Source organism: Poromitra crassiceps (genome assembly GCF_964638095.1).
Source record: "Poromitra crassiceps genome assembly, contig: HAP1_SCAFFOLD_148, whole genome shotgun sequence".
In the NCBI taxonomy this organism is placed as follows: Eukaryota; Metazoa; Chordata; class Actinopteri; order Beryciformes; family Melamphaidae; genus Poromitra; species Poromitra crassiceps.
In genome coordinates, this window is record NW_028152218.1 from 507372 (window position 1) to 520730 (window position 13359).

The window sequence follows — 13359 nt, forward strand, 5'->3', positions numbered from 1 at the left end:
TACGGTATGTGGAAACTAAAATGAAAATCAGTAGGTGGCGGTAATGCACCAAAAGCTGTTTGCCAACCGCCATAAAACGCTAGAAGAAGAAGAAGAACCGGAACCACCTGAGTGAGGGCGGAAAAGGAGGGACATTTTAAAACTCGGGACCTGCTCGGCATCTATGCTGCTCGGGACCCTGTTGTGCGGTGACTGACAGATCAACTGGAAAGCTGAGACGAGCAGTATGGAGAATTACTTAAATCAGGTGGGTTAACGTTCTCATGCAAGGCAGCTACGTTACAAGCTGCTAATGTGGCTAACATTAGCTCGCTAGTTTGTTTTCTATGCACGATGCGCTTGTTTTCGAAAAATCAGCGTCGTTGTTGCACACATCAATGCAAACACACACATCGATGCAAACGACAACGTTATGCAGTTGTTCCAGTATGTATGTATGCATGCATGTATGTATGTATGTATGTATGTATGTATGTATGTATGTATGTATGTATGTTACATACAGTTGTTTGTAAATTGCTTCCTTCTACGTGCAGATTTTAGACTCGCCCTCTAAGAACAGTTGCATTGGGAGCTACTGCGAGCTTCCAGAGAGGATACTGTCAGTACCAAGACTAGAGAAGACCCCTGGACAGCTTCCCAATCTACAGCAGACCAGTCTTTGGGTGTCTCGGACCACACCTAAAGCTAATGTTGACAGCAAAGGTATGGCTTAACACTTAAGGCTATGTTCATGTTTACATTTGAGCACAATGAGATTCCGTTGTATTTTAAAGTGTGCTATAAAATAAAAATGTTGTTGTTGTTGATGTTGATGATGATGATGATGATGACGATGACGATGACGATGTTATGGTGTAGTGCCAACTGTCTATCTCTGTTCAGGCCATCTAACTCATCAGCATGTCTCTCCTCTTCAGCTGTCATTGATGCAGTGAAGACCCTTCAGGAGAAGGTCAGGCGGCTGGAGTTGGAAAGCAAGCAAGCAGAGAGGAACGTCCAGCAGTTCTCCAAGGCTGCTGCATCTGCTGCTCCCCACAGCCAATCACTGCTCAACCTGCCTGAGACAGACAACTCCAACCTGAAAGGTAACTGACAGAGGCCACGGCACTTCACTGTGCTCCGATGCCATCTACATATTTTTAACCAGTTTCTTGAGATTTCCTTTCTGTGTGTGTGTGTGTGTGTGTGTGTGTGTATTTTTTAATATGCATGTCTGTGCTTGTGATAACAGAACTGCGCTCACAGCTGCAGTCTGCACAAGCTCGCTGCCACACCCTTGAGAAGCAGCTGGACTACATGAAGATGGTGGAGAATGCTGAGAAGAAGGAGAAGAAGGCTCTGATGGAGAAACAGGTAGCCTGTAACATTCTGGCAAAACTGCAAGGCAGGAATTCATCTTAAATCTCACCTTCAAAGTTGATCATAAATTGTGATAAACGATCTTCATTCTTCAGTATAAAATTTTCACATTTTGCACTTGGCCAGAAAGTTAAATCCTTGCTCAGTTGCTTGGCAAATCATTTGACTATCTTTTAAATAAAATTAACAAATCCACATATCCTTAGGCCCTTGTGGGATTGCTGGATGTCAGAAGACAAGAGAGCTTGTTACTAACCAGCCATACAATCTCTCTCTTTCCTTTGACTCAAACATCCCACCTCAGCATGAGAAGCTGGACAAACTTCAAAGAGAGGCTCTGAAATTGAGTAAAAGACAAACTCTGACAAAGGTAACTCCCCCCCCCCCCCCCCAATGCATTAGTGAGTCTATCAGATAATCACCACAGAATGAGAGTTGAATAAAGCCCTGTATTTCATGATATGAATATCACAACACAATTGTGTTCCTCTCAGACGAAACTTGCTGTTCTGGAGCAGAAACGACTGAGAGAAGAGCAGAAGCGTCAGCGTGTGCAGGAGAAGGCAGATGAGGTCAGTCCAAAACACACACACACACACACACACACACCTTTCACTATACATTTCTGGATCAAGAATGACTTGAAAAATGACTTTCCCCTTATTAGATAATTCCCCATATAAACCTGTTGGAAACAATTCCACACACATACTGTACAAAAAATATTGTCTTTAATTTTGATATGTAAACACCATTACTAGTACTTCATGGAAAATGGTGGGTTTTTAGTGGCTACTTCATGGGCATCGGGTGGAAAGTGAAGTACTTGAAGATTTGGTATTTTTATAATGCTATAGTTTTACTCTTACTTTGGTCATTTTAATAATACATTTTCTACTTGAGTACTTGTACAAATGTACAGCACACTGAGTAAATAAGTAAATTCAAATGTACTTAGTACTTTTACTTGTACAGTACTTGTACAGTTAATTTTCACTAAAGTAACAATACTTGTACTTGAGTAGGATTCGTCACTGTCAGTACTCTTTCCACCTCTGGTAGACATACATCAAACTATCAACCAATCATTTTTGTATGACTGGCTTTTATTGGAATTACACACCAGAGAAAATCTTCTTTCCATTCTTCCTCCTCTGATTCCTGTAGTCCAAAGGTGTTGTCCACCACGACTCCAATAACAGGGGTGATGATGACCCTATTGCTTTAATGCAGGCTCGCATCCAGTTTTCCTGAGTCACTTTCCATCTTTGTTCTGGCCCAAAGCCCCCACTTGTGAACAGTCCCTCCTTGCATTAAGTCTTGCCCCAACATCCTATTTCAACTGTAAATCCATGAAATGAGAGAAAAGAGACACAATCAAAACGCTGTTTCTTTGTGACTGTAACCCTGCTGATCTTGCCATGTTCACAGCTGATGCTGAGGGAGGTGGACATGAACCTTCAGCTGTGCCCCCCAGCTACTGAACAGATTAAACCAAAGAAGAAAAGGAAAACAACCTCCAGGGTACTTTGCTCACTGCTTAAAGCTAATTAACTGCACTTATTCAGTTGAGAAAGAGAATTGTTTGGATCTAGTAGTGATAACAACCATGTTCTATTCTCAGAGACCCTCTAGACAGCGTGAACCAGTATCACCAAGCTGCCCAAAGGAGAAGCGAATGCCGTTTGTTGTAGGAACGGTAAGTCAGTAGTACTGATGCTCTGACTCTACAACATGATGCGTCTTCGGGTGAGACTCAGTTGTTTTCTGTGCTTTCTCTCTTGCTCCCCTCTTCCTCTCCTAGTCGACGGGTCCGAGCCATTCGGTCCACGCCAACGTCCAGAGCATCCTTCACATGTTGAAGCACCACCAGCCGCAGCTGTGCGAGCGAGTGCGCGCCCTGCACAGGTCCACGGGCGGGACTAGGAAAAGCCTCGGCAGGGACTTCTCTCCATCCCCCGCCGCTCCTCATAAGCCTGGCAGTGGGCCTGAGCACGCAGCTCCGTCACTGGGCTGTCTGTCCGACCTGCTTTTGGCTCTGCAGGGCGAGCTAGGACAGATGAGGTGGTGAGTAAAAGCAACTCTTCCCTGGGAGCTTGTGCATGGCATTGATAGGTGGATAATGCAATGACTCCTCAGAGGGATTGAAGTCTTTAGGGGTTTACTTTCCTTCTCTAGCTTTTATTTTATTTTTACATACAACTATCATTCATTTCTAAAGGGAGATTATTGTTTTGCTGCATTTCTGTGTTATGTCACTGCATAGACCGACTGTGTGTGTGTGTGTGTGTGTGTGTGTGTGTGTGTGTGTGTGTGTGTGTGTGTGTGTGTGTGTGTGTGTGTGTGTGTGTGTGTGTGTGTGTGTGTGTGTGTGTGTGTGTGTGTGTGTGTGTGTGTCAGTGAGCACCAGGAGCTAATGCATCAGATAGATGCAACACATGATCGGGAGGTCAGGGAGGACCTGAAGAGGTACCTGGAGGCGTTGGTCAACAAGATGGAGGAGAAGGCGACTCAGATCACTAAGCTCTGCGAACACCAGGAGACGGTATGCACCATGCTGCTCAGTACAACTCAATAAGCCATCACCTACCTCACTCTGCATTATCAGTGGTGTGGGATAAAGCCTTGTACTGTACGCCAAAACAAAAGAGATTTCAACATGTTCTTGCTTTGCATATTGCAGCATGCCTGGTTGTGTTAATAGGAGTGACGCGCGTGTGTGTGTGTGTGTGTGTGTGTGTGTGTCTGTGTGTGTGTGTGTGTGTGTGTGTGCGCATCTGAAGACTGACAGCTTTTTGACCTTCTCCCTCGACTCCCTCCCACAGCTCCACAAATGGAGCCAGAGCACTGAGAAGCAGCAAGCACACAGCAAGGAGCCCAAGACCAAGAGGGCGAGTGGGCTCAGGACATGCGTCCCCTCCCCTGTGAGGGCTAAGCAGCAGCTGACATTGTTTTGGACACGTATATAATGTTTATGTCAGTTAGGTGGCCTGATGTCAACCCCCCCCTCCCTGTAATACACCCCTCCATTCATTAATAACTGACCAGGTGGATGGTCAGTTAAGTTTCGTGCAAGTCCTTTCGTAACTTTTTGAGATATCCTGCTGACAAACAGACAGACAAACAACCTCCCCCTTTGGAACTCAGTGGAGGAGGTAATAAAATACAAATATCAGATATTGGCAAACTGATCTGGTCTAATTGTAATGTACACAATTAGGATTAGTTGCAAAAACTGCTGGAATTGTTTCATTCAGAAATACGACCACACACAAGCAAATCACACTGTCCATGCCATTTCACAGGGACTTGAACATGCACACGCGTGTCCGTTCACGTGTGCAGAATAGCAACACACATGCTTGCCAACCATTCACATTTATTCTGAGGATCTGAGAGCTGCTGGAACGTGTTTAATATCCTTAAAACGAAAACTTAAAACCTACCTCTTCAGCCTGGCTTTGGACTAAGAATGTATTTCTTTGTTTTGTCTTTTTAATTTGTTTGATCTATTTTTTTCTGTCGTATGTCTTGTCAGCCATACGTGAAGCACTTTGAACTACACTAACCTGTATGAAAGGTGTCGTATAAGAAAAGAGGAAAAACGAGCTTCTTGGATACTAAGAGACTAAGAGAGTTTGTTTGATTTATTGAGAGATGCAGGGATGGGCTCTGACACCATCCTAATCTGCATAAAGCAGCTACACATGGGTAGGGTTAGGGTTAGCTCTTCACTGACCTGTACATGTAACATGTAACAACTTTTATTTTATTGATATATTGTACTATTTTTGTCTGGTTTAGTTTTTATAATGTACATTTCCTTTTGGCTTTTAATGCTTATACATTCAATCAATGTCACTATTTTTATGCCCTTGTAAAGCATTTTGAATTAGCTTGTGTATGGTTCTTTCTATATAAATACAATTGCTTTGTTTGATCTGATTGATCTGATTTTATTCTTGTATTCATACGCAAGTATGGAAAACTATGGAATTTGATTTGAGTATTTCCCAGGTCTGGAATAAAAATAAAAAATAACCTCTTATCGATAAATGGGGTTGTGTAACTTTCAGCATTTACAAGCAATTAGTAAGCGATGAATTAGACATAAATTCCTTGTTACAGTAACTATTGGACACTGGAAAATATTTTACATTTAAAATGATACTTAGCCTACTCTGTGTGTCAGGTCAGCTCAAATGATTTCAGGCAGCAAGGAGATGGAGGTGTGTGTTGGCATTCAACACTGGAGAGAGATGTGAGAGGAGAGGAGGGAAGATGAGAGAGGTAGGCTAAAGGAACCGGAACTTGTTGTTGCAAGATGTCTTCCACAGTACCAGAACCTTCTCCTGGCTCAGGCTAAGGTTGAAGAGGTGCTGTAGACCCCCACAAAGCTGTTCTGTGCAGGTCTTCAGGAACCAATCAAATGAGTTGGGGGCGTGGTTTCATCTAAACTTGGTTGGGAAAAGTATACACCTGTAACTGGCCAAATGGAGGTAGGAGTCACATATTAGATGAGACAGACCAGCAGAGGGACTGGTGTAACCCATATGAAAAGTAGGGCCACTAAATCTGTCATTTAGAGGTGTAATTGCATGTTATTCCCAGAGGAGGGTGCAATACACTTGTCTGTGTCTGTGAATCTGAAGTGTCTTCATGGTCAGGCATTTCACCACTAAATCGGGGTCAACCTCTCACTAATTGCAACAAAACCAATCTCAATGGAGTTTGTGTCCTACTATGTTCTAAATGAGAGAGAGAAAAAGTCTGAAGGAGGAGCAGTGCAGTGACTGCTTGTAGAATATATCAGACTATGAGATACTCATTGGAGCTTTGATAGTAAGTGCACTTTTGTTCAAATGTTGGCAACTATATTTACCACATACCATACACAGAACCCAACTATTTGCTGTTGTTAAAGGCTATGTATCCCAAAGAACTGAGTTCTGAAACAGTTTTATCATACATGTAGGCCTAACTATTGACTACACTGTAAGTTCAACTGACATGTTTTGATCAGATGCAATGGCAGAGCTATGTCATGCGTGGGGGGAGGTTGAGACTGGAGAGAGCCACCATGGTGATTAGGTAAAACATTTAGCTGCTTTGTAAAAGAATAAGCCTGGTCATTAAACACACTGTCTAAACGAGTTATGATTTCATTTCTTTCAGATTGAATGTTCTGTGTGTAGGCGGTGGTACCACCAGGAGTGTGTGGGGAGGCCTCTGTTGCACCAGGATTACATGTGTCCTGCATGCCTGTAATTCAAATATTTGCTCTCAAGAGTGGGTTACTGTATGATTTTGATGTGCATATTTTCTTTTTCAGATCATCGGTTACACACACACACACACACACACACACACACACACACACACACACACACACACACACACACACACACACACACACACACACACACACACACAAAACACACACAAAACACACACACACACACACACACACACACACACACACTGGACAGGATGGTGTCGGGTGTGATGGAGCGGTACCGCCAGGCAGCTGTTCCACCACCAGTGCTGCTGTACACAGACTGTGGCTGCTGTGTGAATGAGGGTGCGAGCAAGCTGCAGACCAGGTTTGCAGAGTGGCCAGACCTTCACATACGGCTTGACATCTGTCACTTTATGAGGAGGCTGGCTGCCGGCTGCACGACCGACGCTCATCCCCTCTACCCCGCCTTCATGGGCTGTCTGCCTGCATCTTCGAATGGGATGCAGGAGACCTCACTCTGTTGCGGCAGGCTAAGAGAGTGCAGTTCACAGAGGAGGGTGTGCCAGGCCTTACTGATCACATGGTGGACATGCAAATCAGTAAGAAGGAGCTGAGCCAGTACTGCCGCCGGAGGACACGTGGTGAGGAGGCCACCATCAAACTTATCGAGGACCTGCTGAAGCAAATGGGAGGGGCAAATGGGAGAGACCTAATGGGGGTGCCACTGCTGGAAGAGGTGCGCATGAAGCACATCTGGGATGTGCAGAAACGGCACATCAAGTGCATCCAGGACGTGCCAGGTGTGCAACTGTACACAGCTTTAGGCACCACCACCATCAAGGGCGGGGGCATGCTGACCAGGTACCGCTGTGCCAGAGGATCCACATCCCTGGAGTCTTTTCACCTGCACCTGAACAGGTTCATTCCAGGTTGGTCTCTATTATTATGTATGATATTTAAAATAATTTGTATGTTTGTTTTTGTTTTGTTTTTGTTTGTTTTAATGAAAGCATTATTCAGATTGAAAAGCAAAATATTTTTCATGTTTTCCCAGGAACCAGTGCAAACTCACTGAACTTCCAGCTGTACCTCCTGGAAGGCTTGAACAGGTGGAACCAGGATCAGGGGACTGCAGCTGTGACCAGCAGGCCGTCGTCCCTCCTCACCTACTCCAGTGATGTGGCCCACTTTGCCAACACCAACAGCCTGTGTTTGGCCAGGAAATGGTTCCAAACTTCAGGCCACCTGCCCAATATACTGGTATGTCTAAGGCCATGTTCAGACTAGGAGGCCAAATCTGATTTGTGAACTTTAATGACCTATTAATGATTCTATGCAGATTGGTTTTATGAGTCTGGATGCTCCAAGTCTGATTTGTGTCACTTGTCCCAAACTACATATGGAGGTGGTTTCCAATCTCCTTTTGACTGATGTGACTTCAGTGTGGACGCGCTGATCACCCAAATCAGATTTGAATGTCTTTTGCAGTGGGCGGGGAATTGAAGAGCAGAGAGCAGACATGCAAACACTGCCAGAAACATTGTATGTTGGCTCATTGGCTCATTGTATCTGGACACACAGATCCGACTTGAACACTTGCCCAAATCAGATTTGTGGCAGTGCGGACACACTCCCAAATCAGATTTGGTAAACCAATGAAGATAATGATGATTAATTACTTTAGCAGCAAATCAGATTTGCCTGTAATGTGAACATGGCCTATGTGATATCTGGCTGCATAATACTTGTCGTTTGTGTGTTTTCAGTGTTCTTTTCCCACTTATATTTTAGTTATATTGTTATAATATGCCTGGGGGATTGTGACATTCCTATTTTTTTAATCACTCATTTGTATAATCAACCCATTTTTTCAATTTTCTCTCAAATCCTGTGCTATGCAGCAACCTCAGACTGAAAGTGTTTTCAGTGTTCTAACTTAACTTCAACAAGGCTTTATTTGTATCATTCAAATTGCCAAAGCAAAACATACACTCATAACATGATACATACAACTCTGATATTAAAACTAAACAGTATACAATGCTTTGAATATAACTAATAACGCTGTCTGTCCTTTTTCATAGGAGAGCTGATTGGTGTTGACTATCTTCTGAGTCAGACTGGACAGCCACTGAATGTCAACCCCGATTCAGAGGAGACCGAGCACATGCTGCAAGAGTTGGTTGAGGGTAGGGATACACCAATATGAACATTTTGGCCGATGCCGATAACCGATATTAACATTGCTGTTATGGCCGATAACCGATATTTATACTGTATAAAACCACATTTTTATGATCATCACATTTTGTACATACTGAAAAACACACGTTAACACTGAATTTGAGTATGATTCAAGAAATGGAAGACTATTCGCTGCACCACCTGAAAGTACAGTGGGAGTAGGAGTGGGCTATAAATGGGTCATTTTTTGTTTTGCTTAGGTCTCAGTTTTTTTGTATTCCATTTGCCCTATCTCAACATGAAATGACAAAATTTTTGGCTTCAGGTCCAAGAAAAAAGTGTGCAGAGCACAAATCCAAGATGACCACCGTTTTCCCTAAAAAATCACATTTCTAGCCATAACTTTGTCATTTTTGGGTCTTTTTACTTGGTTGTGGTGTCTAACCCTATGTTTTGGGGGTCAAGCAATCTATTTATGCATCTAGAAGTAGTCACAAACCATCATATATTGAGTTAATACATACTTTTGACCAAATTTACTCTTCTTTACCTCAATTTTGAACCATGCCCGTAGACCTAATATTTATTGGTAAATTATAGAAAAAACAGATTAAATTTGACATACCATAATAATATTAATAGCAACCCTACACTGCTAATTATTACCAACATTTCACAACATTTAACTTATTTCACTACAAAATACTGTATGGTGAATTTTATTGTGAAATAGGCCATCCGCTGTCATAAGTCAACATTACTGTAATCACATGAGGGAGATGGGAAGACAACAGCACAACCCTAGCACAACAGTTTGACTTGATTCTAGAGGAAGCTGGGGTACAGAAGTCATTTAGCCTCTACAAAGAGATATGCTTTACTAGACTTGATACCAGGCAGGTGCAGTCTATGATTGCATTCCCTACATCAAACAGCTACTTGAGACACTGCTAAATAATCTTCTTGATCGAGCATGCAACATTTACCTTGAGAATGACTTCATAATAGCAGGATTCAAAGCACTTGCTAATTTTACGTACAGGGTGACAATGCCCTTCCTCAACTGCGTTGAGATAGCAAGCCAGGATTTGCTGGTTGACATGCTTCCCAAGCTCTGCAGTGACCTTGCTGACAGCTGAGAGCCTAAAAATGTAAAAATGGAAGACAATGCTCCACAAAGTGATCTCGATCACCTTCTTCTTGGAGAGATGTGTGTCCAGGCCGCGAAAGGAGTAGAATTGCAGTGCAAACATGAGTATTAGGATGTTGATCCTGATGCTGCATGAGCAACTCCTCTCTATACACTGACTGCAGACCAACGGAAAAACCTGCCCACAAACAACCTGAATGCAGAGAGGTACTTGGCCAAGTGTGGATATCTTGCTTCCCAGTCAGCCCAACACTCACATAGGATGTTCAAGGCAAAGGGGATCAAAGATGACCTTTATGCTAACAGATAGACATGGCAGTGAAGTTGAGCAGTCAACCACAGCTGTCCTTAAACACCTAGATGCAATGGAGGTGACATGAAGTAACAAACAGAAAGAGAAGAAGAAACAGGTTGAGAGAGAACCTGCAAAAGAAAGTGAGGGCCAATAATTTTGTTGAAAACTTCTTGTGAAGTGCAAAGAACATGGAGGGCCTATTTAATAGATGTAATAGGCCCTATTAGATCTGTCACTACTCAATGAAGTGAAGGCACTTGTCCTTATGAAGTCACCTGAGCTGAAGGCTTACTTGAGGCAAGAGATCCAATACCAGAGAGTTATCAGAGAAAGAGATGATTGAGAACCTAATTGTGCTCCTCGGGGATGATTACCAAGCTGAGGTGGTATTTCCTTATGAGGAGGAGGAGCCAGAAAGGCAGAGGGGATCTCTCAGGAAGAACCTACAGTATGCTCCAGCCCAACCAATTACTTGCTGTCATTTGGGATGAGGGTATATTGGGTTTTACCTGGATGATAATGGGGATGGAACCTTCCGTGTGGATCACCTGATGCGCATTGGTACCGGAGATTAAATTTGGCAGCGACCACCTGGCACTGATGACATCCAGGACACTATCGGGCAGCAGATTGTGCCTGTGGCAGTTTCAAGAGCCTGGGACTTTATAGGAGAAAACTGTTATGTTTTAAGCAATGCCCCTGAAATTGAACATATCTCCTGGCGGAGTCAGGTTAGGCCTGAGGCCAGGTTAGGCCAGGAGTGAATTTGTTCCACAAATTCACATTAGGTTGTGAAACAAATGTGAACCAACCTACATCCATCTGACAGCGTCAGGTTAGCTATCACCCGCTCATGGGGGAACTGTGCCCTTGTTATTTCCACATCTAACCAGAAGGTGTCAGGCTTTAACTATGTAGTTCTACCAGACTGTGGTTCTACTCAACTTCCTGCAAATCAACAATCTTAATATCTTCACACTTTGGAGGGGTTCTATTTTCTTAAAAGTGCAGCATGTGTAGCATTTTTTAAACACCAATATCACTCTAGTTAATTGTGACATCATTCTAGTTAATTGTGACATCACTCTAGCTAATTGTGACATCACTATAGTTAATTGTGACATCACTATAGTAATTGTGATCCCTTGGTATAATTAGGCTACTGTAAAACAAATGAGACCCTGGTGGAGACAATATTATGGTCACTTCTATCTCACACCAGACCAGGGTCAGACTCATTGACTGTACGTCAGTGGTCAGACTGTTTCTCAAAGTGAAGACTACATTTCCCATAAGCCTTGTTGCAATTGGATCTTTGCTTCTTTGGCGTCTCTTTAAAGTTGCTTGATGTTACAGGTTGGCAGTGGCAGGCTGACATCACCTGGAATCAGAGATGGTAGTTTCTATACACTGTACCACATGTAAAGTGATCATGTGAATGATGTTTACAATGCATCACAGTCATGATAAGAAGGTTCCTAATGTTCTCAGGAGACGTTACAAAGGCTTTCAGAGCTCATGATGGTTTTTGCACCATCATTACACAACATCTATTACACTTGAATACCTTAACACTTGCACACAGAAGGCGTTAATGAAACACGCAAGGCAAGGTATGTATGTTTTTTAATCTAAAAACACAAATACATTAAAAACAATCAGAAAAACATCAAAAAACAAAAGTGCAACATAACAACAATACTATTTACATATATACATGCTATATCGGATAATCATTCCCCGCAGTATGCTGCTCGTTGGTTTGGTCAGCCTGTCTGTGGCCTTCTTTTTAACAGGGTCCATCACAAAGCTCTTTCACAGACGCACAGTCTCATCAGCACCAAGAGTAGCACATGTGGAGTTGTCTGGGCTCAGAGTGCCATGAAGAACTCTGTCATCGTGGCCTAAAAGAAAAGAAAGTGCACTTATTAGCTTAGAACAGCAAAAGTATGAACTACAAGACTGCTTTGAAATGTTAGCTGGTGGTTCCCTTTTAAAAAGCCCCAAGTATGGGGTGTCCGGGTAGTGTAGCGGAAGATTCCCTGCCCACCAACACGAGGGTCGCAGGTTCACGCCCCTGTGCTACCTCCGGCTTGGTTGGGCGTCCATACATTTTTCTGCTTAGCAATAACTGTATTTGGTATTGTCTCCCCAGAAGGTTGTTGAAAAAAAATGGGTGGTATAGTTTGTCCTAATGTGACTTCCAGATAGAAAAACTGCCAGTTAAACTGTCCTTATTTCAATAACAGGTTCTGTTATGTTGGAAACTCGTGTACACACATAATTTCACCCCACATCAAACCCCCATTTGGAACAACAGATATGTACTAATGGTAAATCTCTCTACTTACAACATTGGATGGATAAAAATGTTTGGTCCATAACCCATCTCATTAATGATCAGGGACACTGGCTATCTTATGAAAACTTCTGTCTGAAATATGACATAGCTTGCACGCCTGCTCAGTTGAACAAAGTGACCAAAGCGATTCCTGCTGCAGTTAAACTGTTGGTCCAAAACATGGGACACTCGACCGTGTGTGATAAACCTGCCCACGCTCCATTTTAATGGTCAAGATTTTATGATTGAAAAAACTGATAACAAATTGATGTGCAATCACCTGAACAATATTCTGTAGCCTAGGCCTACCCAATAAGATCAAATAGGAATTCCATCATCCAACTGTTCTCAGAATCAGATATAAAAAAAAATAGAACTATATTACTTACCCTTTAAGCCCAAAAACAAAATAAGTCCATTTCAATATTGATAACCAAATTTATCCATCCAATGAATTGCTAAGATTGAGATTTGGTGTCGATCATAAGAATTGCTGCTTTTGTGATACTGAGATTGAAACTACAGATCACCTGTTTGTCAACTGTATATACTGTATGTGCTTCTGGGAAGATTTACATGATTGGCTGTCGACCAAAATCCATCCACTTGCTCCTCTCACAAGAGAAAACATTGTGTTTGGGATAAACCTGGGGGACAGTAAAAGTGACTTGGTTTTGAACGACCTATACTCTTAGCAACATTTTTCATCCATGCATCTAAATGGAGGAAAATGAAGAAGAAAAAAAAAAAAGCTCCTGCAATGCAGCTATACAGACCGGAAGTTACTA

General features: G+C 42.7%; 1 protein-coding gene across 1 annotated transcript; it reads left to right on the forward strand.

Moving 5' to 3' along the window:
- Positions 1–129: 129 nt before the first annotated feature.
- On the forward strand, positions 130–3433 carry LOC310770664 (centrosomal protein of 57 kDa-like; the record flags this gene model as incomplete). The annotated part of the gene is made up of 9 exons (XM_083663406.1): positions 130–247; positions 537–705; positions 921–1088; positions 1235–1356; positions 1667–1732; positions 1857–1934; positions 2794–2886; positions 2987–3061; positions 3167–3433. The coding sequence occupies exons 1-9, from the start codon at positions 227–229 to the stop codon at positions 3431–3433; spliced, it is 1059 nt and encodes a 352-aa protein (XP_083519532.1). The 5' UTR covers positions 130–226.
- Positions 3434–13359: the final 9926 nt, after the last annotated feature.